Below are 27,384 nucleotides of genomic sequence, written 5' to 3'. Positions count from 1 at the left end.
GACAGACTGCGAGCTGTGTAATGGGTGGAGTGAGGGTGGAGAGCTTATCCTCCGTTTCTGATTAAATCACACAGTACTGTGACGCAGCTGTGTGTGGAGAGAAGACATTTCAGCTTTTCTTCAACTCAAGTTTAGATATGAAGGTATAACATACAGTATATAGTCTGCTTGCAAGTGCAGCCATATATTGCTTTACATATGTGTAAAATGGAGGTATACTCCATTTTCTTAGGGCGGCTGACGTAACCTTTTTTGCAGAAATGTCTGTAACTTTGGCCCTGCAGAATCGTGAAGCAGACGCTGTGACTACCGCAACACTGAGCAAGTCAGCATGCTAAGCCTTATGACATCCCAAATGTGTTCTGCTTAGCATTATTATCAAAGGGGTTTGAGTGCAGAAAGCACACTAAAAATCTGTGCAGAGATGAAACTGATAGGAATATCTGTTCTTATAAAGTACATTATCCTAAGCCAAGCGCACTTTAAAACACCGCACACATGTAAAAACTCAGTTTCTTGTTTTCTGTTGTGCTGATTTGCACTTTACACCCCAATTCACAGACATGGTGCATCAATTACAAGATCATTATTCTCTCTGACTGTTGATGTGATCGAGCACATTCAGTAGCACATAGTGAGCGCTGATTCTTGCTAACATGTTGACAAACAACAAGAAGGAAGGGTGTTATTTTGCAAAATTAAAAGAGCCGAATAATACATTAGACAGTAGGTAGAGAAGTGGAAAGCTGTTATTTTTATTTTTGCTCCTGATGGCCAAAACCAAGCCAAAACCATCAGTTCTTTCTTTCTCTGACTTGCTCGCTGTTGGTGCCTGTTCAAGCAGGCCAACGTGACGCAGCAAACCACTAATAGCACAATGGCACAAAAAAGCATCTCCTCCCACAATGACCCATATCATTAATGTCTATACCTAAAAAAAGATGCGCTGCACTTTGTCAGATCTCATTCCATGAGCTACTGAGCTGTAAAGCAGGATCTGAGCTCATGCGTGTTCTTCCTGCCTCTGTGCTATTGTCTGAGCGATCCTCTCACAGGAAGCTGGACGGCGGGAGCTCATTTACAGCAAGTGAGTCCGGCTGAACGTTTGGTAATTATGATCTTTGCGCAGCTGTTTAGAAAAAACAATATACAGGGAAATCGAATCCCCCCCACCAGACAAAAGCTGCCGCACAATGCACGGCACATAAATAACGGCAGAAGTTTTAGCAGCTGACACGTCTCTGTCGGTTCAGAGAGGGAGGGCGCCTTCGTCTCAGTTTTGCCATGTATCACAGTTAATTACCACTGGCCGACCGCTGAGATCCTTTCATATGAATATAGCATTAGTTAGCAAAGCGTGTTACACTTCCACGAGCAATAGTTTCCCACAAAGACGGGCAGATGTTGGCAGACTGTACACTGGCGGGCTTGATCAAGCTATTAGCTGCCACTGTGAAGGAAAGAACGTTTTCACAATCAAGGGTATTTTGAGACACGAGAGCAGATTGGGAATTGAAACCAAAATTGAGGTGAAGGCATATCAAAGTCATCGCTCAAGTTTCCTTCCAATGAACTAATGTTGCTCTCTAGTCCCACTGGCCTAAATAAATTATCTCATCTATTTAACACTGAAATCTACAGTAAAGCTATTACAGTTAATGATGAACAAAAAGTAGGATGAAGTGGGAACGTTTCTGAGATAAATATATCGCTTTTTCCCATCCTTCTTTCCTTCGCCCATTTCCTCCAAAACCAGTTCGTCTTCCTCACCCTCCTACCTGTCTTTCGCTCCTACCCATCTTGACCCACAGGCTGGATCATTAGCCATCACAGCCCTTGAAACAATAGCCCCCCCGAACCCCTCCGTTCCTGCTCTCCTCTAAAATATTCATAAGGACAATTAGGAGTTCCGATAAGGCAGAGAGGAGAAAGCAGAGAGGGTAGGTCGTGCCAGCAGGACGTCTGTTCTGTAACACTCTATACCCCTGCCACAGCGCAGGCCTCATCAATCTGTGAGAGCGCACCTCTCCTCACGCACCTCGCCAGCCTTCCGGCCTCCTGCCATCCGCCCTGAAAACCGCCGGCCTTGACCATGGCCTTGATACCCTCATTGTGCGGTGTGTTCGGTCAAAGGACTAGGCACTGAGGTGGTGAGTGGGCTGGAAATCATATTTAACAAACAACTGAACGGGTTTATGGTGGACTGCTTAACAGAGACATGTGTTCATGCAGTGGGTTGATGGTTTTATTTTTCAGGTCATCAACGGTGAAAAAAATCTCCTGGAAACCAGCCTGTCATGCCACTGCGGTTGCAAATCAAATTAGGTCGATGGTAACTTTGAAAACTGTGATGATAAGTGAACGTTGTCCCTATTTATCGTAACAGCTTTGAAAAGACGCCCACTACCATTCTTCAAATTTTCGTTTTCTACCACACGGGAAAAGTCATGCGTGATTGGAACAACGTTAGGCCAAGTAAATCAAATATTTTAGTCCATTAAACCAATTTAAAAGATACACATAATTTCAGTGTCAGAAATGATGATGTGCTTTTAAGGGAAGTGAACAGAATTGTAATGACTGTTTAGGCTGATCTGGAATTTGCAATCAAACTTAGAAAGAAGACAAACCTTCTTCAAATGACTCAGAGTTGGTTTCCTCGAAAAGGCAGGACGCAAAAGGAGAGTTTATCAATTTACTCTATAAACTCACCTTTTGTCCGTTATTACCATTATGTCTTAATTTCTCTGATCAAGTGTACCAGCATGCATATAACCTTCCAAACAAATTCTTGTTTTGCATTTGTAAATTAGCTCAGTAAAATTAGTTACATGTAACACTAACACATCGCAGACATTTGGGAATGTGTTATACATGAAGCGTTCTTTGAAGTCAGCACTGTGGTGAGCTGCCAAGTTTTAACTATGAATCAAAGCATATGCAAAAGCAAACCATAAGCAGTGTCAACTGATTTAAAACCCTTCCTCAGGCGGTCCGTATCACCACTGAGAACAATCTAACCCACTCGTGCTATGAACAAACAATACATCACTAAAAGTGAAAGAATTTTAATTGAAAGCATAACATTACTGTATGCACCAGTTCCAGAGTACTGAATATCTTGCAACAATAATTTCAGCAAAGGCTCGCCTCTACATTACAAATCAAGCCTGAGCAAGTAAACACAATCTTTCACATCAGTGTTGAAATCATTAGAGGCTAGTTGGACTTACGTCATCAGAGAATAATTCATGACTGAAATCGGCAAACACGTGCCAGATCTCAGAGCTGAGAGCCATGGAACAGTATCTGAGAGAGGGAGATAGAGAAGGGCCCCATTCTTGCTCTTATTGAATTACATTCAATCATGTTTGCCTGTGTTGGAGATGCTTTTCCCCCCTCCCATTGGAGCGTAATCAATAGCCAAAGAGGACACTTCCATTAGCTTTTGCGCTCGCTATCTAGGGACTGTTTCTGATGGTAACCAGGAAAAGAGGGAGGAGAGAGAGCTTTGTTAAGTTTAAGTAGAATGACGCTTTCATTTTGTTTCCATTACACTGCTACATCTTTATCTAAGCATTGAAAACTGCTGAAAGGCTTACGTACCGATACCATGCAAAACAAATCTGGATCGTTTCCACTGAGACACAGCTTGCAAGTGTCACTGACTGATCACTCAAAATGTTGCAAATGGTAAACATATAGACTAATACTATACTACAGATTTCTACTTCCTGAAAAACAATAGTGAACAGAAGTGATGGATTACCTAAAATCCGTTTTATGCCATTTCTTTGAAAATACACCAACATTGAAATATTTACAATATCTGAAATATAACCCAACCTCATGACATGAGAGATGTACCAAACTGAAGCTTTTCCTGTTTGTCACTCAACACAATTCTTTTTCCTGGTGCAACAGAGAAGACCCAGAGAGGAGAGAACAAGCACGGATTTATCATGGGGACCTATCAGAACTGAGAACACCAGAGTAAAAACAAAGCCGACAGATGTGGCAGCTACAGCACTCTTTAACAATCCCAGTTAAGTTAGGTATCGTTTAAATTGTAGCGATTCCGATTCCAATTCTGCTTATCGATTCCGATTCTTATCGATTCCCAGTTTCGATTTTACAGTTGAAGTAAAACATTAAGTTATCGACCTGTATGATCATTTAGCCTTCTTATTGACTAGTGTGAAAATGAGCACCATTTTGTTTATATACAGTATATACACACCAACCATGTTTTGTCTGATTTATTTTGTATTACCATACCCTGAATTACATCATGGTATAACTTTAGTTGCTACAATGAAACTCAATTTGTGGTTCCTGTGCTTTATCACAAGTTAACTCAAGCACATTCCTGAAAATATGCAGAAAGGAATTGATAAGAGGAATTAAAATTTCAAATATCTGATTCCTATTCATTTCGATTCCGACCCGATTCCTGCCCCTCCGATTCCGATTTTTGATTCCCAACCCTAGCCCCAGTCCTCACACAGGTGTGCGTGGATAAATAATTTATAATAATCACTGCAACACTTTGATTTCATGGTGACTTCAAGCTAAGAGGTGATGATAAATGGTTATATCACCTGTGAAATGCATATTTAACAATTACATTTAGTCCAATTTATGGTGTTATTTTTAGGTTATTGTTCCCGTTGCCCCCCCCCCATTTTGTTTGAACCAGCCACCACAGTTTAATGTACATGGTTAAATCTAGACACAATACTAAAAGCTAGCTTGAAGCTAAAAGCCTTCAGTCTGTTTAAAATGTATATTTTTATTTAAAAAAAAATGTTAAAACTGCTTAATAAAATGGTTTAAACAGAATAAAAGAAATGATTTACCAACTACAACTATTGCACTCCTATTTTTAGGTTATTGTTCCTGTTGTCCCCCCAATTTTTTTTCCTAATCTGCCACTGTTTACTGTACATGGTTAAATCTAGACCCAATACTAAAAGCTTCCTTAAAGCTAAAAGGCTTCAGTATGTTCAAAATGTATATTTTTACATAAACATTTTTTTTAAATGTAATAAAAAGGTTTCAACAGAATAAAAATATTTTCTTTACCAACTATAACTATTGCACTCCATTTACAGTATAGGACATTGTTTGCTTAATATTCTCCAGTGAAAAGTATTACTGATAGACTAAGCTTTCAGCCTACTGTTACATGTAGCCTACTGATAGCTTTCAGCTTTCCACAGTAACTACATAAGTTTTGAAACTCTCAAATTGTTACAAAAAAATTTCAGTGTGCAGAAAACTACTGTATTATGATACTACTACCAGGGTTGGGAACCAACTACTGGATTATGGTTAGTGATCAATTTCTGTATAAAGATGGGGACAGATAAAAACCAAAAAAGTCACCAGTTCCTTAAAACATTCATAAAAAGTTCATTTGTGAGGTATTTCTTTACTGGACAACGATGAGATGCAGACTCCAGTGAGCTGAGAGCGAAAATTACAGTTCAGAATTAGTCATTCATTTGCGCCGTGCTTTGTCCCCCTCTTGTTTCCTCGGTGAATGAGCACCAGGGTTATTTGCTCAGAGTCAGCGCATCTATGTTCAAGCACTTGAGATTAGAGCCTGCCTTATTAGTCTCATTGGAGACTAATGTTTACCAAAGACCCACCTCGCTGAGGGCCTTTTGTTGCTTTGTCTCCCTTTTATTTCAACCTCTTGAAGAACGCCTGGTTTTGAAATAAGAAACATCAGCCTTACTAAAAAATGAGAGAGACAGAGGGAGAGAAAGCAAAAGAGGGACTGACGTCAATGAGGCACGACATGTACTGAAAACAAGAATCTCTTGGCAGTAACCAGGTAACAAGCATCATGCTCAGAGGAAGCAGGGATGCTCTGATGGAGCTCAGAAAGAGTGGATAAGAGATGCATGCACTTCAGCGTGCCGTGCTCATCGACACATACAGTGACCCTGGATGCCGCGCGAGGTCTTTAAAATATGCTCTCATAACTGATGTGTCATTGATAATATGGCCGTATAGAGTCCATATTCCACTTAAGCCCGAAGCTCTGACATATTACACAGCGCTACTTTAAATCCTTTAATGCTATATGTCCTTTGTGCTTCTTTTGCATTACCTTTCAACAGAGATTTTTCCGCTGTGATACTTTAAATGAAAGACGAATATTCTGTTGCATCTGTTTCTTTCTATTCTCTGTTGTGAGGTAAACACCAAACAGTGTTTCCACAGCAACCTGGTCACACTTAACATGTGAGATAGAAAAGAACAACAATTACCACAAATTCAGACCTTCATCTAGAGAGCTGTCACAGACACAAGGTCTTATAAAGTGGCTACTGAAAGAATGAACCAAATGTAGCTCTTTGTTTCAGAAGAGAGGAGAGGAACGAGAGAAAATGGCATTCTCCAAAGAGGGGCTGTGCTCTTGTTCTAGACTGAAAGCCCAGAGGAAAGGGAGTCCTTGTCCTATAAAAAAGGGCACTTTGAAAAGCTGCAGGAGGCTTGATTCTACACCATTAGTGTTGCAGCACTTAGTGTGGTATATTAAGACAGTGCTTTTTTTACTTGACATATGTACTTCACCCTAGAACAAAAGAGTCAATAGTCATTCATTCGTTTACAAACGTCACCGTTTCAATAGGCCACCAAAGAGTAAATTGTCATTACTGAGGATGAATTATTTATTGTTTACATCTCATATTAAATTTTACAATCCTAAAAATGTCATGGTTACACAAATGTGCACAATGCAGCATGAAAAACTGTGTGCAGAAATGAAAATAAAATCAATATTGAAATAAAAGAAATGGGTAAAAAATGATGGTGTTATTCTGGATTGTGATCTGAGTTTTAAGTCATTCATTAATCAAGTAACAAAGTTGTTTTTATCACCTGAGGAACATTGCCAGAATTTGTCCATTTTATCCATGAATGATGCCGATTTATTTTTTCTCGACTTGATTATTGTAATGCTACGTGTACTGGTTTGCCTAAGGGCTCTAGCAAAATTACAATAAATACAAAATGCAGCATTCCAGAGTATTAATAAAAACAAAAGGGAAGAGATCATATTACACCGGTTTTATTTATATTATTATTAGTCTTTAAGTCACTGCATTACTTGGCACCTACATACATTAACGGTTGTCTGTCAAAACATATCCCAAATCATACTCAAAGATCCTCTATTACTGGTCTTTAAGAATATCGAACAATTAATTTTAGGCAGTCTGATGGTACCTCATTTAGTTATTAAGCTCCAAAAATTTAGAATTGTCTGCCGAATGAAGTGAGAGAATCACCAAGTATTTTTATTTTTTTTAATCGGCTCAAGACATATTTCTTTAAAATTGCCTGTGATAATAGTGGTTGGAGCTGTGTTTAATCCTTGTCTTAATTGTTACTTTTTTGTATTATTATTATTATATTATGTAATTTGTAATATTTTACTGTTTTTGTACCTGTGAAGCACTCTGAGTTACATTTTATGTACGAAAAGTGCTATATGAATAGATGTTTATTTATTTAAATGCAAAAAAATACTGTTTTTGTTAGATACTTATCATGTGATAATACAATTATGGTTTAATCTTAAAGAGATAATAAATTCGTTCATCATTTACTCACCCTCAGGTTGTTTTAAACCTTTATAAATTTTGTTGTGTTGTTGAACACAAAGAAAGATATTCATCATATAGGCAATTCATCAACCACTAACATAGTACATGTGTTCTGTTAAACACAAAATGAGATACTTCAAAGAATTTCTGAAAACAAACAGTTCTGGGGCACCTTTGATTGTCATTAAATTGTTACTGCTATGGTAGTCAATGATGTCTCAAAAGTGAAAATTGCTAACATTCTTCAAAATATCTTTCTCTGTGTTCATCAGAACAAATTAAATTTTACAGATATGAAATTACATGAAATGATAAGAGAATTTAGGCTGAACTAACCCTTTAATGTTTGTTGTTAAAATTAAGAAGTGCTCTCTGCCACAGGGTCACTTTTATTATTATTATTAATGCACCCTCAAAACTTTTTCCTCTATAAACTAATAATTCCTCTAAATATAATTAGCACAATTGACAACAATTACTGTAAAATTTGCTTACTCAGAGGAATGTTTGTTTTTAGTTTACAGTTATCAGATTGACAAAACAGTTTACTACGGTATCGCATGTGTCAGAATTGATAATCTCATTTTAATTCCATTTTATTCAGTATTGATAATCTCATTTTAATGCCATTTAAAATATAAAATATGCATTCAGAAACCTTAACTAAAAAAAAATTTGTGTGCAACATCACTTTAAATTAGAAAACGTTTTAAAAAAAACTCAAAAGCATAAGTAAACAGTGTCTGTGTTGCCAAGCTTTCCACAGATGGAAATTTTCTACAATTACATCTACCTCCAAATCATTAAAATAACCACCACATTATCAAGACAAAATCACACAGTGAATTTTTATTATTCAGGTTGTAATGACTAAAAAGACTGAAAAGCGTACAAAACAAAACTGTTCAATTATAAGTAAATGGTAACGACATCAAACCACCCAAAACCTACATAGACAGCATCTATTACAACACTGCCGAACAAGATGAAGCCAACTGTATTTTTTAAGGACTTCCAGAGTTCAGTAGATGAGAACAGATTAACGGTCAACCATATCAAGAGCTCTGGCCATCTCTCAAAAAAACATGAGAAAGAACACCTAGAGTTTGCCAAAAAGCATAATGGTGACCCAGTTGCAATGTGGGTAATGATTCTGTGGTCAACTGAGACCAAGATAGAGCTATTCGACCAATTTTCAAAGAGCTGTGTGCACCGCAACTTGTTGTTGTTCACACCTCAAAAAATATATCAAAATGTGAAACGAAACAGAGAGAAAATCAAACAAACCAAAGACTAATAAAGTATGTCATAAAATATGTGTACACAACAATTAAAAGTAGGGTTTCAGAGCAATATTAAAAATCATATTGAAAGAATGCACCACATATCCTGAATATCTTAAAGAAGACACCTTCACTTTATGTCAATAGTGCTGACATTTGGTTTGAATTAATAAATGGTTTAATATGAAGAGAGTTTAATGTGTGAGCGAGCGGCATAATGTAAAAAGGAGGAGGGAAAGGATGAGCGTGGCAGTAGATGAGACATTAAAGAGCGAGCAGTGGGAATTGAGAATAGAGAGAAACGGAGATCGCTGAAATGAAGTGATATGTTACAGATCATGAGGGAAATTAGATCAGATTTAATAAGTAGTTTATCAAAACAGTGTGAAAATCAGATATTAACAAAACTGACAGTTGCTAAATAGGGACAATGAAGATAACAAAATTAACTTGCCCAATAAATCTAATGTTTTTATTTCATTTAGGGAGAAGATACTGTCAAAGTTTGATTTGCCCAAAGTGTTACAATCCCAAAGGAATGTATTTTTTTGGAAGACTTGAGAATCTAATCCTAAAAATCTATGTCATCACTCACAATATATTTAATGAAAAGCCCAGATCCTTGTTTTTTACAGCCACCCGGGATGTTGAACAGTTAAACTGACCATGGATTCCCCTCCAGCCTTTTAAAATGTCAAACACGGCTTTAGCAGATCACACAGTCAGTCTGGCCCCTGGCCAGCCCAAAGTCAAGCCACTAAGTTAAGCACTGGCCAATTAAAATGCAATCTTTCTCTTGCGTGTTGTCGTCTGTGCATATCAAACGCAAATGAAGCCCCTGACCCCTTTTAAATGAATCCTCAAAGACTAGGTTAATAGTCCAGAACTGTAGGGGTCGTCGATTGTGCCAGTGCATGAGGTGTGTGAGTGAGTGATCCTTCAGTGCAACGCCTGCCAAAACCTGAAGCAAGGACTCAGAGGCCTCTGCCTTCAGCTGAAGATTTGGCCCTACCACAGCCAATCACAAACTGCTGAAAGTATTAACAACACTATTTAAAAATTACAAGGATCAAATTACACATATGGACAAGGTCACAAAATCAATTATAGTCTCACTTTAAGTCTAGCTTTCCTACACCAGAATAAGTTTAACAAGTACGCACACGGCTGTAAGCATGGCCCCATTATCTGGGTATGTCACCATTAAAGATGTTGGCACTCCAGCCGTGATTTGTTGCTGAAACAGCCCAGACAAGCCCCTTTGAGGGTTTGGAAAATAAGCTTAGCAGCTAAGTCTTAATCAACAGGGCCATATAAATAATACTCCCATTAGACTGCCACCTAAGCCTGCTCGGAGAGGGATAAATTTGTCATTTTCATGGTATTAACAGCACATACTACGAGACAACAGAGCTTCCACTTTAAAGTAGCAGGCTAAAATCTACAAATGTAAAACCAAAGAATTTTTTTCAGTATGACAAGATGACTTCAATCTGCCTGATGAAATTATGTTTGGTTTAAAATGATAAAAAAATTGTGATTATATAAAGCCATAAGACACTTGAGGTTGTACTTCGTGAACAGTCAATGTGCGTCCGGTGTTTTTAATGAAACTAACAACCAAACTGATAATGCACTGATGATTTATTTTGTTTGTTCCATTCTGTCAATACACACAGAACACATAATGACAAAATCATTGCTAAAATGAGACAAACAGGCCAATTTCCTTTTAAAATGAAGAAGTTCAATATAATGAAATTACACAACAACATCCGTGCCCGTAATGTAATGAATGGCGGGGCTTTTTTAAAACACCCCTTGAGTTTCAAATGACCACAGTGTCATTATTCCACAAATTTTTTATTTCTCTTGTCAAACCCAATTTAACAAATGTGTCGTTTACGTGTAAGCATGACTTAAATCATTCCATCACTATCAATTTAGACTAATCAAATCTAAAGAACATATTTTAATAGGCAGGCTTAGGGGGTTTGGTTGGAAGCATTCCCTACCATCTCTTTCTTCTCGCACTGTTGCTTTTCTTCTTTCCAACACTTTCTCTCTATCCTCACATCACCAGGAGGAGGATAATTGATCAATCACGCTAATTGAACAGTCTGGCCAGCTAGCTCGCAGAAGCAGATGTGCCAATTTGCATTCATTAAGACAGAGTCGGGTCTTAATCACCGCGTGAGCTTTGATTGACAGCACAAACAATTCAACGCAAAGTCTCCAACAAAACAGTAAAATTTAGCTCCGCAGCTATATAAATAAATGCAATTATCTTCTGACAAGGTGTGCGTATTTACTGGCAAACTTTTTACAGAGGCGTTGTATTGCTGGTACCTGGTACCCAGATAAACAGTAAGTGACTTAACAGCTTTGGCAACATTACAGACATAACACTGAGTTGTGTGTTGTGGTAAATGTCCCAAAAATCCCCTGACCACATGACATCAGCCGTCCCTCCCCCACCACGGTGATGAATAAGAGCCCCTTATCAAAAATATCTCCCTCCCCCAGTCCCACAGCATAGCCTCATTTCCTTCCTCTCCTCCTGAGACATCAGTTCCTTACTACTTCCCCCTCGACGGCCAACAGAAACTGTGCGCAAGCTTGAAGTGAGCTTGTTGCGAGCTCAAGTGTTTCTGTATGAATATGCATAGCATAGCTAATACGTTTGCACGGCTGTTTAAAGCAGTTCATATGCCGATTGCACTGTGCAGCTTCAAAGGTTTAGATGAAAGGAAGAGTGACTGTTTTTTGTCCCGTGCTTGTGGTAAAACAATGCTGTTATTCAGATGGAGCAAAACTGGAGTCTCAGAGAAAAGGCAAAGAAGAAAAGCTGACATTTGGGAATGGTCAAGATTTACATATCCTGCGAACTTCAGATGTTTTCTTTGCCAGCCAGTAATTCTCAGAAGAATTTCTTTTTGAGAACAATTTTCAAGAATTGCGTAATTTAACCCTTTAGTTAGCCATGCATCAAAAATTCAAGTATACTGTATATCCGTCCATCGTATTATCATTGTATTTAAATTACATTTCAATTTCTGGATTTTTATCCAAAGCACCTTAGAGAGCATTTAACTTAGTGAATAATCATTTATACATTTATTCCGGGTATAATAGTGTCAATAAAAACGTACACAAAGTTTCCAGTTAATGACAGAACAATATCTGATCAATGACATTATGGAATGTAATAACTGACACCATTATTTACGACAACATTCTTTTCTTTACAATACCGACAGTGCTCCGTCTACTGAGCTGCTCTACCTTTGAATATTTCTTCAGGAAAGAAAACAATAATTTGCTTTCGAAAGCCACACACAACAATGTAAGCCTTATAGAGGCGTAAAAGCGGACGCAACATTTGCCTGTATCATTCACTGATTTGCTTACTATTTGAGCCAGGTACAAGTAAACGACACCACAGACAACAAACAGTGTATTACAAAAGGTCAGCCATCTATTCGCACCAACGCACACCGGTTTGGTTATTTGCAACACGATCAGAGTGGAAAAGTCATACATGTAAATCTAATCAAAGCAAGCATTCGCCATGTGAATGCAAGTCTGTAGTCCAAACACTCCTTCTGACATTCATTATAATAGCTGTTAGCTGGGACTGCTAGTGTATTCAATAATAATAATTTGCACTAATGAGAATAGAATGATATCAGCATGGCCGAGTAATGCTGTTGAGAGCATCTAAGAGAGGCGGGATGGAGAAGGGACAAATGGACACCCCATATCTGCTGTGAAGTTGCTATCTGATTTCAAGGAATCCTGTGTACACTGACAGGTCTGTACTCAGAATACCAGAGTAGGGCTACTTTGGGAGATTTCATTACATCCAGTTGGAGAGGAACAAGAGAAAGGATGATTTCATTATTTTAATTACCTGCAGCAGCTTTTTCATTTGGAGCACAAGTAGAATTCAATTTGTAATACAACCGGAACTTTAAGGGCTTTCTTCAGACAACGTAAAGACGTTTTGTGTTTGTTTGTCTGCCTTTATAAAAAATAAGAAAATGTAATGTACGGTACAGTAAAGGGGATTTCGATAACAACTCTAATTTAATGGAATTAAATGAATGGTCAGAGTATAATAGTTAAGCTCTATTAGTACAGAAAATCATTTTCAACTTTTCTCTTTGCTTTAGGAACAAGCAAAAATGTGCTTTACACATTATACAAACTATGAGATGATCTGTAAGTTAAGGCCCTGCTCTGGGGTCAACATTAAAATATATGCTTTTGGAAATATATGAAGAGCTCGGTTCCAAAATCATGCTTTTATTATGTTATCATGTTTTTATTGCGTTTTATTTTATTAGTTAGCTGTATTTTTTTATTATGGCTTAAAATCAAAACAAACCAACTGCAGTTTGATTGATATTAAGGAATATTAAGGAATATCTAGGAAAGACTTTTGCAATATAATTGCAGCCTTGTCTGCAAAACTCTTTTGGCACAGGCATGTTAAACTTAAATAACACATTTATATACAGTACTGTACAGCAATTTACTGTAACTGTAATATTAAAAAAATTAGCCTGTCTCGGCCCTTAAACTTCAATTATTTGCATTCCTGCATTTGCAAAACTTTAAAGACCTTTTTGTTTGTTTTTAACACATTGAGGAACATTTTTGTCTGTGGTTATCAACAGCAACTATCAGACAGATGCTATCATCTGAGCTGCCTGTTTGGAACCTGGAATATTCCTTTAACCAATTTTCTACTATAAACATCAACATCGTGATGAACTTTATGTACCAAAAAATATTCCATATCCTAACATGTGCTTTTATAAAAGGTCAGAGAACATTCACACTCTAATAAAAGTGAAATTGGTGCGGATATGCTATTAAACACAATCTTTAGACCGAGGTCTATCACACATGAACATGTATTTCATCTCCAAATCCTTTCACAAACTCAGAAAAATGATAAAGGTGAGCGCAAGGACAAAAAGTGCTGGATGAGACCTGATACTGTGGAACACCGGTGGTCCTTACAGACCCTTGCGAGCAGATGAATGGACATCCTGTAACCTCTGTGGAAACGCTCCATCAATCCTGTACTGCTACTCAGTAAATAAAAAGGGCTTGCTTTATACCCACAGCCTTTGAAAAGGGAGACACAGATGGGATCGCGGCCACTTTTAATCAGACAGAGAAGTGGACAGGATCCACAAAGGGAGATTTCACGGAACGCTTCACCTGTCGCCTGGAGTGTTATTGAAGTTGAACCACCATGCAGCAGGCGTGCACACACACCTATAACACACATGCGCACGCTTCCCTTCGCTCAGGCGGAGTGATCTCAGTGTAGTACTCCGGTACAAACTGTGGGCCAGACTTGAGACAATGTCCATAGCCCTGAGCTTGCTTGACACACTGTGCCCCAGTCACACATCCATCTGTGGAAAGCTATACATCTGTTCCACTGACATGGAAAGGCCAGGCCTTTATCTGCAGATGGTGGTGGTGAGCAGGAATGTGGCTTTTGATTCAGCATCGCACACGGAATGGGAATTCATGCTCCCCAAAAAGAAAAGCAGTAGAGGATGTGATTGCTCCAGAAAATTTTGGAGCAATGACAAATGAGAAAAATCTGCCATTTTTGTGTGGTGCGTTAAGGCAAATTATTTATTTAGATAAGTTTAAATGTCTCCATGTGAAGCACATTTCAGCAGAAGAAATGATTTAAAATGTGTTTGCAAGAACGAGATAGTGATTGGAATAATTGTTCACACTCCTCACCTCTTTTAAGGAAACCATCTCTTAAGCAATAGGACAAAAACAATGGATTCGAATAACACTGCCAATAACAATGCCTTTAAAACAATAGCAGTGATTAAGAAATAGTTTAACCAAAAAGAAAAATGTTGTCATAATTAATGTACACTAATGTAAACCCTGTATATGACACTTTCTGTGGAACACAAAAGAGGATACTTTCAGAAATGTTGTTTTGTGTCCATATAATGAAAGTCCATGAAGGCCAATAATGTTTGGTTCCCAACATTCTTCAAAATATCTTCTTTTGTGTTCTGCATAAAGAAATGCTAATTTGCAGTGACTTGAAACTGAATAATTAAAGAAAGAATTTTCATTTTGGGTTAAACTATCACTTTAAATATGATTTTAGTGTCACACAAAACACAATTACAATAATTTACTGTAAAATTTAGACATCTTAAACGCTTGACCTTTAAAACATGTTACTACATTATAAGCCTGTCCAACAAGTTTTAGAAATAGTATTCTGTCTCATTCAATTATATTAAGGCTGTAAATGCCTAGAAAGCTAATAGCTGCTAGGTTGCACTGCAAATACGTCTAGAGAGTGGATTGACCTGTCTTAAAGGGACTTTTGGTTACTTCCTCCTTGAACATGCACTTTGATAAATAATATCTCTCTAATGTATCCTCTTTCGGAGTGGCACACTGTAGAATATGAGAACACAGGCCTGTGATTTTACAGATAGATCAATATTGCTGGATCCTGATATCCTTTGGCTATATCGATGTACTGTATAACTCCTACGCAGATCTTTACATTCCGTCTCGATGGAGTCATACCAACGTACTGCCTCCAGACAGAATCAAAGTCTCTGTGACTGGTTTCATCACCACTATACAGTAAATGAAGAGAGAGAATGAAGGCCCGAATAGCTTATAGCTCTGCTTCTTTAAATCGCGGCTACAAAAAAGTGTGCTAGCTATTGGCGATCTCTGCTGCCATGTGTAGATGCTGGCCGACTAAGCAGGGACAAGGCTGCTTTGTTGGGCTCTCAATGCACTGGCTGAGGTTCAGAATGCCACCAGCTTGCATTTCACATCAGTAAACGGCAGAAAATCTGCTGACAACATGGTGATTGTGTGGATGTACATGTCTCTACATGGGCTCGTGGGTGTCCTACAAGACACTTAAAGGATAGCGCTAACCATGTTTCACTTCAAAAATCCGCTGAAGGGTAATCTACAGCAGTAAAGAGGCTCTTTAGTACTGTGTGAGAATGTTTTGCAACACAGAGCACAGTGATTTTGCTGTTCTTGAAATCACAGAGGGAAAGGCACAAAGCCACTGAAAGAGAGCACAGCATCTCTTTTAAAAGCTGTTGTAAAGAGGTAAAGCTGACATGGGGTGGCTGTTACATAAGAGGAGAGCGTGTCCATTCATTTTTAATGCAGGTGAGGTCCCACTCTGTGCAGGAAAAAGAGCAGATGGGCCACTGATGGAGGGCTGAGGCCTTGTGGATGGCTGGGCATTCTTTTGCAGCTCTACCATGCAAGTAATTCACCAGCAGTGTCATCAGCATGAATAAAGCATAACTTGGACCAGCTGACTCTTTTATGTAGTTTTTTGCTTTTAGTAAAGACTTTTAGGCAGTGGCACAAACTCTTAGAATTTTTGTGCATCTCACTGTATTGCTTTCGCAGTTTCTTTTGTCATATTGCGATTTAAAACTAACAATAAATGCATGAAAATGCTTTCGCGACGAAATACGATTATTTACACACATTAAACTGAGTTTGATAAAGCAAATTTAAAACATTACTATTTCCAGATTTACTATAACATGTTTGGCAACATGTATGTGCATTAGCCGCCAGCACAGGGCTTTGTAAACCGATTTAAAAAAATCGAAACAATGTCAGACATAAAGAAATAAATCAATTCTTATTCTCGGTTTACCGATGGTCTTGGCCTATAAAACAGTAATGTTTCTTTGACAAATGAGGACAGTGCGTGCCTGGCAAATCGTCCTTCCTGTGTGCCGAGCACTATAGCGGTATGGTTTTGATTTGCGAAGCACTCGTATGGCCAGCTGGGATAGCTTTATGATGAGCAAACAATTTAATGTGAATTGTATAAATGGAACATTTTACACACTCATTAATTGTGCCACACATGAATGGTGAACAAGGAAATGGCTCTACTGTGCCATGTGCTCATTTTAGTTAAGATCCCGTTACACGATCTGCGGCCCTTTGTCAGTTGCGTTATTTATGTGTGACTGGACTTATCAGGGGCAGCATACGTCCTGAGCTTTATCTACACACGGATGAGAAGGAAACTGTTACATGTTGTCCAGACATCGTTTTTCCCATACGGAAGTATGAAACACACACATGCTGAACAAATTCGGGGCATGCATATATTGTAGTCTGACTGACTGCTTTACTAGACATTCAGAAATTACTAAATATTTGGTAGACATTGACCTCAGAATCTGATGTACAAGGTCCCTGTATAGTGCTCAATGCTCAAATTGCCCAAATGAATACATATCAATATAATTGAAATAAAAATCATTGTTATCAATCATCAGTAATTTGTTCCTTACCTCTACAATGTCTGAGTTGGTTCTGCTCTCATGGGGCTCGTTGTACTCTGTGTATTTAAGCAGGACTTTGTCCATGTCGGTGCTGGCATACTGAAAGAGTTTGTTCGAGCTGTTGAATATGATGAGGGCAATCTCGCAATCGCACAATACGCTCAGCTCGTAAGCTTTCTTCATCAAGCCAAACTTTCGCTTTGTGAAGGTAACCTGTAAAAAACAGAAAACAAGAAAAGACGGTTTGGTAAAATGGTAACAGCCATACTCGAACTTCTTCATCATTCTGACAATAATGCAGTTGCATTGTCAAATTAACACGCTCTTAGAAGACACAGAGTAAAATACCAACTGCTATCGTTTATATAAATAGTTATAGGTAAAATAAATTATTCTTATTGTTATTTATTTAGACAATATTCTTCTTTATATCCATTTATTAACATTATGGCCAATGATGTCAATAAAACATATCTTGTATTGAATCTGGAAACATTCCTTTAATAGAAAGCAAAAAATTATTCCAACCTCTGCTTTAATCTGCACCCATAAATCTCTCGCTAATGCGTCAGTTAAATCCCACCGATGTTCTTGGACTGTCCATCAGAATCTGATAAAGTCTAATTGTTTTAGTGTTCTCCATCTATCTAGGTCCATGGTACCGGAGATAATGAGTCAGGCAGACAGCGGTGCTGCCATACTGATGTCATGGCAGGTCAGACAGAAGGTCAGAAAGAGAAACACAACAGAGGCTCCACAGCCTGTGCAATCAGCCCATTAGGGAGACAGCGGGCTCCATCACTCCTGCCTGCATCCTCTGACAGCCTCTTCCTGCAGTGCCACCGCTGTAACACGAGCCGAGCTGTACGCTTCTGCAGGACCTGTGTACACACCCCTAACAATCTGACTTTCCGTGAGATGACCGGCTATTCGATTTGCTTTTGATTCGGCTATACAACGAGCCAAGCCGAGCATGTGCTCTATTATCCACAAGACGCTCATTCAGGAGCCTTCAAAAGCATGAGAAGGAATTATGCATTTGTTCAGCTCTCATGTTTAACAAATGTTACACAGCAAATCTAGCAGTGCATTTACACCTATAATCTAGAAGCATCAAGTAAAACATCGTTAGTGAGCATATGAATAGTCAAGATGAGCACGACGTGTGGGACACATGGCAAAACTTACAGAGATGCCGTGGAAAGCCGTGCCTCCGGCAAAAAGAAGCTGAAGAGCGTTGTATATGAGAGAGGGAGAGAGAGAGCTGTACAATTACTTCCGCCAATTTCACTGACCTACTAAGCAGAGCTGAGCAGATGAGCTGGCTTTGTTCAACTTTAATTGGTCACAGCTTGCAGGAACCCTCATTTCAAATGGCATAATGCAATGTAATCCAATGAAGAGCACAGCATCTCTGAATCCATACAGATTTCAGTCCAGCTGTGAGCTTCACATGTTCTGCATTACAGGTGATTACAAATTGAAAACGTACGGATCATGGTGTACCCTTTGATACATTTATTGTTTTTCCGTTTAATCCACATACATGTGGCATTTTACATTTGGAATAAAGGAAGACACTTCTAGATGACCCAAATAACTGTTAAAGGGATAGTTCACCCAAAAATGAAAATTCGGTCATCATTTACTCAACCTCAGGTGGTTCCAAACCTGTATGCATGTATTTGTTCTGCTGATCACAAAGAAAGACATTTGGAAGAATGTCAGTAACCAAACAGATCTCATTCCCCATTTACTGCCATTGTAGGGAAAATAAATATTATGAGAGTCAGTCTGTTTGGTTCTGACATTCTTTTAAATATCTTCCTTTGCGTTCAGCAAATGAAAACAGAATTTACATTTTTGGGTGAACGATCCCTTTAAGTTATGAGCCTAATGAAATCTGCAACGGACATATGTTACGTGGATACACACGTTCACCCAAATACACACAATGACATGAGGCAATGACACGTGGTAGCTTTCATTATACAAAAACAGGAAACGAATGGAGTGTGGCAGTGGAGCAGGACCGTATACCCGAGCAGTCCAGGGAGAGAAAGCTGAGCTCAGGCAGACAGCAGTGCGAATTCCCAGTGCCGCGAAGAGCGGCTCCCTCCCAGTTGTCATTAGACTCCTCTTGCCTCTCTTGCAAAGCAAACACAAGGCATGGCACACTCCCTTGACAAACGCTTTCCAAGTATATCATCATTAAATGTTCCATAAATGGCAGATGTAATTGTGCAACAGAATAGAGGAGAAAAAGATATAGAAGCCATAGTCCAAGTAGGTGGCATAGTTTGGTGTGGAGTTGACCTCTGAGGCAGCAGAAGAAAATGTCACCTTTAGCATGGGGTGGGCCATGCTGTACGGTTCGTGCTGTGACACTCGGGGCACTCCGAGTAGCTGCTAACTGACCCTGAGCAACCATTTATTCCTGCTGCAGTGCAAGAAAGTGTGGTGTGCTATAGATTGTGCTATGGATTGTATGACACATCCACATCCACACAACAACTTTTAACTCAAGTTGAACTTCATCTTAAAAAGATATATTTGATATTCTTGGGCAGCATAATGCACGTCTGTGACTTAAGCGGTGACAAATGCCATCGTCATGTATATGTTAAGTACAAGATACCAACATCAGAACGCCACAAATGAGTACTCTAACTGAAAAGAGAGCTTTTGGGTGATCACCCTGAACAACAACCCCAGTCTCCCGGGTCACTGCTAAGACAGTGGAAAGCCACAGAGAGATCTGAGGTCACGTGGGAGGCTGCAGGGGTTTTTTCCACTGGCTCTCAGAGAAACACACACTCAGTTGAGTTCTAAAGAGGGGTGTGACTGATTTCAGACTTTTGCCCCAGATCTACATTACTGTAATTTCTGATCCAGTTATTGTCTTATGTCTCACAGACATATGAATTTCAAATGTTATGCTCTCCTTTGCGGGCTTAAAGCATTTTGGTGAGAAAATCCATCTCTGAATCAGTATGCACAAACAAATCATGGGGACACTTTAATGCAACACAAAGTTCCTGTGCGGGAGGTGATATTATAACTTATTATTTATTGTGCTCCAACCCCCCCCCCCCCCCACTTATGGCAGTCTCTGATAAGGTCATTCTTTCCTAGACGTCCTGTAATTATATTAGCATTTCTCATCTAATTGTACAGAGGGAATAAGAATGCTGACCTTTTCACAACTTTTTCAGCATATCAGGTAAGTCTACTCTTCTTCTCTTGTGTTTTATCTCTTACTTTTCTCAGTCTGGCCTTTGTTACTTCCAGAGGACTGGGGCGTCTCGTAATGCAATCATCGGGTGTGCTCACTTCTTAGAATTTTAAGAAACCAATGAATCAAAGCAAATAAGGATGTAAGTAAAAATGAATCATGGTTCCCACAAAAGACGAAATGGGCAATATGTGTGGATAAAAACGTATATGCTCAAAAATGTGGAGATGTGTCTGAACAAACCATAAGGACGTTCACTCATGTGTTTTGAGCATTCAAGATTATCTGTACATTTCCTTGTGCCTGTCAATCACTTTGAAAAAAGAAAAGATCCGGCTTGTCAATCCGAGGGTTTCAACACAGGCTGTCCTCTGGGAGAGAAGCCAACATGAAAACAAGCCATGAGGGTGAAGCCTCTGCTATCAAATTGAAAGTGTGGAGGGTGACACATCATGAAACCGGCACGTCAGCTTGAATGATCGCGATAACAAGTGGCAGGAGACTTGTGTGGTCCAGAGAATGTCTCTGCCATAGCACCAGCTGGCAGAGTGACCCAAGCCCCCTGGCTTCTGCTACCCAGCAAAGAGCACTCGGGCCTGGGAGACAGGCAGCGGTCCTTCCCTCCTGTCCGGCCGGATCAGCTTTCACAGGACACGAAAAAAGCCCAGGGTTCACTGTTGGGTTCTGAGCTTTTAAGTATCCTGAGGGCTGGGCAATCCAGCTGGGGCTGTGCTGGTGTGACCTTGTAATTAGACTGATCTCTATACATTTATCTCTTGCCCTCATTCACAACATGAACTACACCTTAAATAATTGGCATTTTATACTAAGCTCAATGTCAGCTATCAAAGCAAACAAGCAAGAAAAAAGAACCTGTTTATAGTGTAAAGTAAGTACTCTGATCTGTGCCGTCATGTTTGATTTCTGAAATGAATAATGAGGCCAACAGGCTTGACAGGAAGATATCTACAACAACATTCCTTTGGAAATAAAGATCATGCGCATTACAAACGTTTTATCAGTTTGTTCTGTTGATGTTCCGCCACCATGATGAATAACTGGAGGGAGGTGGGTGGAGTTTTCATCGTTCGAGCATTTCATTGTTGTTGTCATCAGACATGAATTACAGACAGAAAACCACCCACACTATTTCCCCTTACAATTCTACAGCTACACTCTAATGCAGTTAAACCAAAAACAAAACTCCCTTTGCTTCGAATAATCCACTTTAGCTGCAATTACACTCTATCATTTAAAGACACCCAATAATGGAAGGGCCACATTGAGCGAACTCCATCTCTCCACTAAAGCCATTTTTCGCTACCTAAACCATGTTTTTAATCATTAAAGAATAATGGTGTTGGCTCAGAACCTTTTAGGAGAGAGTGTGAAGGGATGAAACGCAGGGATGAGCGTCCTGCTAAAAAAATAAGTGGGATGAAAAAGAACAGAGAAGCTCGGTGCATGTGACATACGGAAGCAAAAGTAAGCCAAAGAAAGGGCGGGCGACACTCCGCCCAGCAGTGAAATCATCAAACTTTTAATGACTTGGGTAATTACCCCTAGTGAGCCTGCTTAATGGCGTACAGCGGACGTCGTTAGGCACAGAGGTCCAAACACACAAAGACACACTCGCGCACAAACGCAGCTGTGAGAGAGCATGTCGACTGTATGGAAACAAAGCCAAAGAGGTCCCTGATATAATCGCATCCAACAAGTTCTCTCTTAACAAGGAGCGTTTTCGTATGCGTGCTTCTGCAGAACTGTTCCCTTGGGTCTTTACTTTAGTGTTCGCAATAATACTTTCCATCATTCATAAATCAAAGTGCTGTCACAACACAATCACAGCCACAATGGAGGGATGCTGTCCCTACCCAGATAGGCTGCTCTCATTAGGGTCCTTTGAGCATGCCACGGTAATTTAAAGTTTCATACTGTTTTTCTTTACTGTTTCTTTAGGGGAGTAATTCAACAGCATGTTACTAGCACTATCGTACATGCTGCGAATGAGACAGGTGTGCGACATCATCAGGACAAATAATTATAGGCTCGGAGAAAATCTGAGATTGTACCGAGTGGACGATGGACAGGTGGGGAACTAGAGGGAGGGGGGGTTCAGGATCATTCTGTCCTCCTGCGCTATTATGGCAGTCGCCCTCCTTACACAGCTTTGCAATTAGCATGTCAGCCTGAGCTGTTCAGTGAGGCTCACTGAAGCTTCTCCGCTTCTTCTCCATTCGCTGTCATTCCTTCCTTCCCCCTCATTCTCCTACAGGCCGCACTTAAGGGGCTTTTGGTGGAAAGCTGTAGAAAGATGGGGCTGCATGCATCACAGGACCTCTGGCTCCTCTATATTTTATGGTGTGAGCTGAATATGAGCCGAGATGTAGTCTCATAAAACAATGTATCTTTCTCACCTCTTTCTTTCACAGATAGGACTCAATCAATGTGTGAATCGATGCCTGTTGTGCCGTTGGTTGTGCGAATTTCTAGCCGAATTGATAGAAGAGCAGAAATGCCCCCCTGAGATCTTCAAAACCCCTCTGGGCCGGAAAATGTTGTTAGATATGTGTAGAACCGGCACAATGAGCGCCCTGCGGCTCTCCTGAAAAGCTATTGTTTTGATAGATATCGCAATCGCAGACCTCCTAACCCCTGCTACGCTCTCTTAAATAAATCCTGATAGGTCAACAGTTTTTCCAGAGCCCTCCTCATAATGATACGAGACGCCCCTGCTGAAGCCTGTGAGGCGTGCAGTATTGCCACTGTATTTAATTAGGCCACTTAAGGCATTCTCTCATTCTAACGCAGCGAATAAAGATAGCTCCGGGCGCAGCCGCACACATAAGGATTTTAATTGTCTTCTTTCAACGGGCCTAGTATGCTAATGGCCATCTCCCCTGGGTGAGGAGAGCACCCTGGAGCGAACAGGAGAGCGGGTTCACGCTTGTGGGGGGGAAGAACTTTTTTGTGCGAGTATACACAAGCTCTCTAATGAAGGAGTCTGAAGGGTTTACGTCTTACATCTTCTTCGAGAACTCTCTGCTGAGCAAGCCGCGCCACACTCGCAGCCGAGCCTGTGTGCCACTGATAACCGCTCTCTCCGATGAGAGCCGTGAAATTTGAATTCTGCCGGACAAGAGCGCTATTAATTACCAGGCGGTGTATTGTCTCTCGAGCTTGTGTGAATATGCTAATAACAACAGACGAGAAAAACCCTCTGAAATAACGCTGTCATTAGGGCCTATGAATCACAAGTCGTAAAAAAAATTAAAGGAACAGTTCACCCCAAAATTCTGAAAATTATTTATATTCTTTTATTTGTGTAACACAAAAGTAGACATTTGAATATCTACTTTCTTATGCAGAGAACATACTTTCATGTTCTTTTATTCACATCTTCACATACCCTGTTACTAGTATTGTTGCCCTTGTACTTAAAGTACACTTAATGTGTTCCACAGTCTACAAAATAATTTATGTGAGCATTAATATAAAAAATAAGTAAATAGTAAAAAAATATTAAGATAATAAAATAAAAAATTGGGGTAAACTTGGAAAAACTCTACTGTATACATTGCTTTAGATCAGTGGTCGGGAACCTGTGGCTGGTTTCTTAGCCTTTACCAACATTTGATCGTTGAAACTCATAACACATGAATATTTCAGGTCGTCCTGTCCAATACTGGACAAGCGTCACGACACAAATCTCCGGCAAAGTTTTCTTTAGTTTTTCCGTGTAAGCAGTCTTTCTCGCATATGAACCATATGAAGTCCAACCATAAGGTCAATGTTGACAGAAGAGTTTCAATGCCGGTATGTAAGTGTCGTGACCACTTATGAACTACACTACAGAGCGTTTAGCAAGACGCTAGCTATGTCTCTTTCGTGAGGTGTTGCGCAGGAGCTCCGTGTGCTTTCAAAACTTTCTTGCTCTGATGTCAGACATTCGCCGATCAGTCTGCAGCATTTCAAAAACCACGCAAAGTCAGAAGACACATATGCAGTATTTTGTCAGTACTATAGGAACGTGCATTTTTTTAATCGTTAAATGTTGGAATTAATGAAGTTTAATTGAAAGAAGACCTAATGTAAAGCCCCAGCGGAGCCCCAGTATGCACTGTTTCGTTTGTTTCACTGTTTTTGAGTTGTCTGTGGGCATTTTATCAAAATAAAATAACAATTGATCCCCACAGACACCATAAGTGAGACTGTGGTCTCTGGACATAAATCAAGTTATTAGTATTGAAGTCATTGAAAGATGTTATATATATAATAGTAGTTTTGAACTGGGTCTTTTGAAAAAATGAATTAAACAAAACTAGAATAACGGGTCTTTCGTTAAAAAAGGTTACCGACCCCTGCTTTAGATCAGCCGCTCGCAAAGTAATTTCACAGTATAGCTTTTTTGTTTTTTTCCTAATTCCTTCTCTCATACTTTCTTTTTTCTCTTTTTGCTGATGTCGTAGGCTGGGCCAGATAGTGCAGATTCTGATGTTTCCAGTAGACGTCTTCTCTTTGCCTGCCTTTCTATTTGGATCCCACCCAGGACCTGGTGTTATGCTGATAATTGGCCTGTCCTGTAAATTCGAGTTTCTCACTCGGCTGAACTGCTACCTCCACAGTAACTGTCAGAGAGGTGGGAGGAGAGCTGGGGGCAAAGGGGGAGGAGGGCATGGGCTGTTATGTTATCACCCTCAGGAGAGTGAGCAAAACCTCAATTAGCTTTCCGTGAGCATGGCAAGAAAGTTATTTCACCAAAGAGACAGTGCAAATGATATTTTGAGCGAGTGTGAATGGGTGCATCTAGTCTAGCAAGAGAGTCACGGACAGACGCATTCTCTTTTCATTACCAAATTTTAAAACATGGAAAATGTAGTGACTTTTCCTATAAGACAGATATTATGAATGTCATGTACTCTCAAACGGAACTGTATGAGCCACACATTTATTTCATACATGTATTAACTTCATATTGGGTACAGTAAAAAGAAGAAATGTCTATGACATATAAAGCGACTAGACTGGGCTGTGTTGTGTTATTTATATTTAGCGTGTGTAGACAAGGGTGAATTCCAGTCCGTCTCTGTCGCTGGCCAAAGCATTGGCACTTTTCTGGGGAGAGGCGAGGGATATAGAGCGAGAGACACATAGAAAGGGTGTGAGTGAGAGAGACTGGGCACCTTGTGTCCCGCTGTCCCTCCCTGTAATGAGAGGGTGCCGTGGTGCAGTGGCTGCTCCTAATTACTACCAAGCAGCTGCAACCGCAGAGAGCAAGGGCCCCCATCAGGCCCCAGCACAAGCCCACCAGTGTACAGAGAGATGGAAAAGGGAGAGGCCACAGTCACCCCACTTCACCCTGGTCACCCCGCTCCATGTTGCTGCCACACTGACTGGCTTTCACCAGCTCTGGCTGCCACAACAGCTTCTCCGGAGGAAAATTGCTAGGTGGTGTGAGGGAGCCGCGTCTGTAAATATGGCTGGAAATGTGTCCCGGTCCCTTTTTATGGCTCTTTCTGTGCATATGTCCAGGAATGCTGGGACAACATGTTTAGCTAACGAACAGATGGACCAAGCAATAATCAAATGGTCTTTTAGGCCTGTTGCATTTGCCATCACGAAGACGTTTATATTATATTCCATTTAGAATTTATCGCAATGCAAATATTTCTTCCTTAATACAACAACTATTATTTTGAGCTACATACAAAAAACACCATAAAAGCTCATAACAACACATTTCAAAAAAACAATGTTGCACTTTATTGAGGTGCAGATTTTTTACTCTGTGTCAAATTAGCTTATAAAAGATATTATGACTGTGTATCGAAACCTAGTGAACTGCCTTCCCAGACTACATTTATGAGCAACACTTCAACACTGAAGTTCAAACATTCCAGAAGTAAATAAAATGCTTGAAAATGTGGTTAAATTAGGCATTACAAAGGTTTCTGAGACACAGCCCATTAGTTACCCTGAAGGCAGCCACAGCAATGTGGAGAAAAGAAAAAGACGGGGAGAGGAGCTACTGACCTGCCGGTTCCTTTCGTCCATTATCCTTGTGATCTGGATCTTCTTCCGTCCCATCCTTGCCGTCCTGTTTGGTCTCTCTGACACCACGAGAATATCAGAAAAACACTGAGTTTGCCTCCCTTCACTCCCCTAGCACATTGTACTCCACTTATTCTTCTCAAGTCTTTCTCTCTCACTCTGTTTCGTTCTTTCGGAATCTTTCTCTTGAGGTGTCCAAACCACGTTCTGTGGAGAGAGAGAGAGAGAGAGAGAGAGAGGGAGAGGGAGAGAGAGGGAGAGAGAGAGAACCAAAAGACAGATGTTACGAACATGAAAACTCAAGGAGGTCTGATGCAGATGAAAGCGGCCCAATGTGCCGTGTTCCTCTGCATGATACATGCAGGAAGGATAGAAAACTGAGACCCACAATGATTTCTTATCTTCCTACCTGCTTCTCTTCAACAGCTGGAGATCAGCCCTCTCATATTTGTGACATTTATTATCAGACTCAAAACATAAAAACATCTTACACATTTACTCGATTTTATTGAAAACAAAAAAGGACAAGAATGCCACAAAACAAAACATTACATATTACGAATTCACACACTTTAACAATCGTTAACAAAAACACAGAACTAATACTTCAAAAAAGAAAACCCCCAGATACTTGAAGGTTACTGCTGACTTCAGGCTTGATGGCAAGCAGGATTTAGTAGATAAGTTGATATAACACCAATAAGCAGGTCATAAAGTCATCTGTCTAGTTTCAGAATGCATGCGGTGCATAATGTCTCTCGGTCATTTGGTCCTGTTTTCTTTACTCATTTCCATTCTTCCCACATATCTCTCTGTCTGCATTTCTGACA

General features: G+C 39.8%; 1 protein-coding gene across 15 annotated transcripts in view; it reads right to left on the bottom strand.

The window, feature by feature from the left end:
• Positions 1 to 27,384, bottom strand: part of mef2aa (myocyte enhancer factor 2aa) — a 77,013-nt gene that overhangs the window by 25,580 nt on the left and 24,049 nt on the right. For all 15 annotated transcript variants that reach the window (XM_056765688.1, XM_056765690.1, XM_056765691.1 and 12 more), the window contains exons 3-4: positions 26,537 to 26,761; positions 17,278 to 17,481 (exon numbers count right to left, since the gene is read on the bottom strand). In XM_056765688.1, coding sequence (XP_056621666.1) covers positions 17,278 to 17,481; positions 26,537 to 26,590 — 258 coding nt within the window. In that variant the 5' untranslated portion in view covers positions 26,591 to 26,761. The remainder of the gene's footprint in view (positions 1 to 17,277; positions 17,482 to 26,536; positions 26,762 to 27,384) is intronic.

Source organism: Triplophysa dalaica, chromosome 14, assembly GCF_015846415.1.
Source record: "Triplophysa dalaica isolate WHDGS20190420 chromosome 14, ASM1584641v1, whole genome shotgun sequence".
Taxonomy (NCBI): domain Eukaryota; kingdom Metazoa; phylum Chordata; class Actinopteri; order Cypriniformes; family Nemacheilidae; genus Triplophysa; species Triplophysa dalaica.
This window is presented reverse-complemented; position numbering and strand designations above follow the sequence as displayed.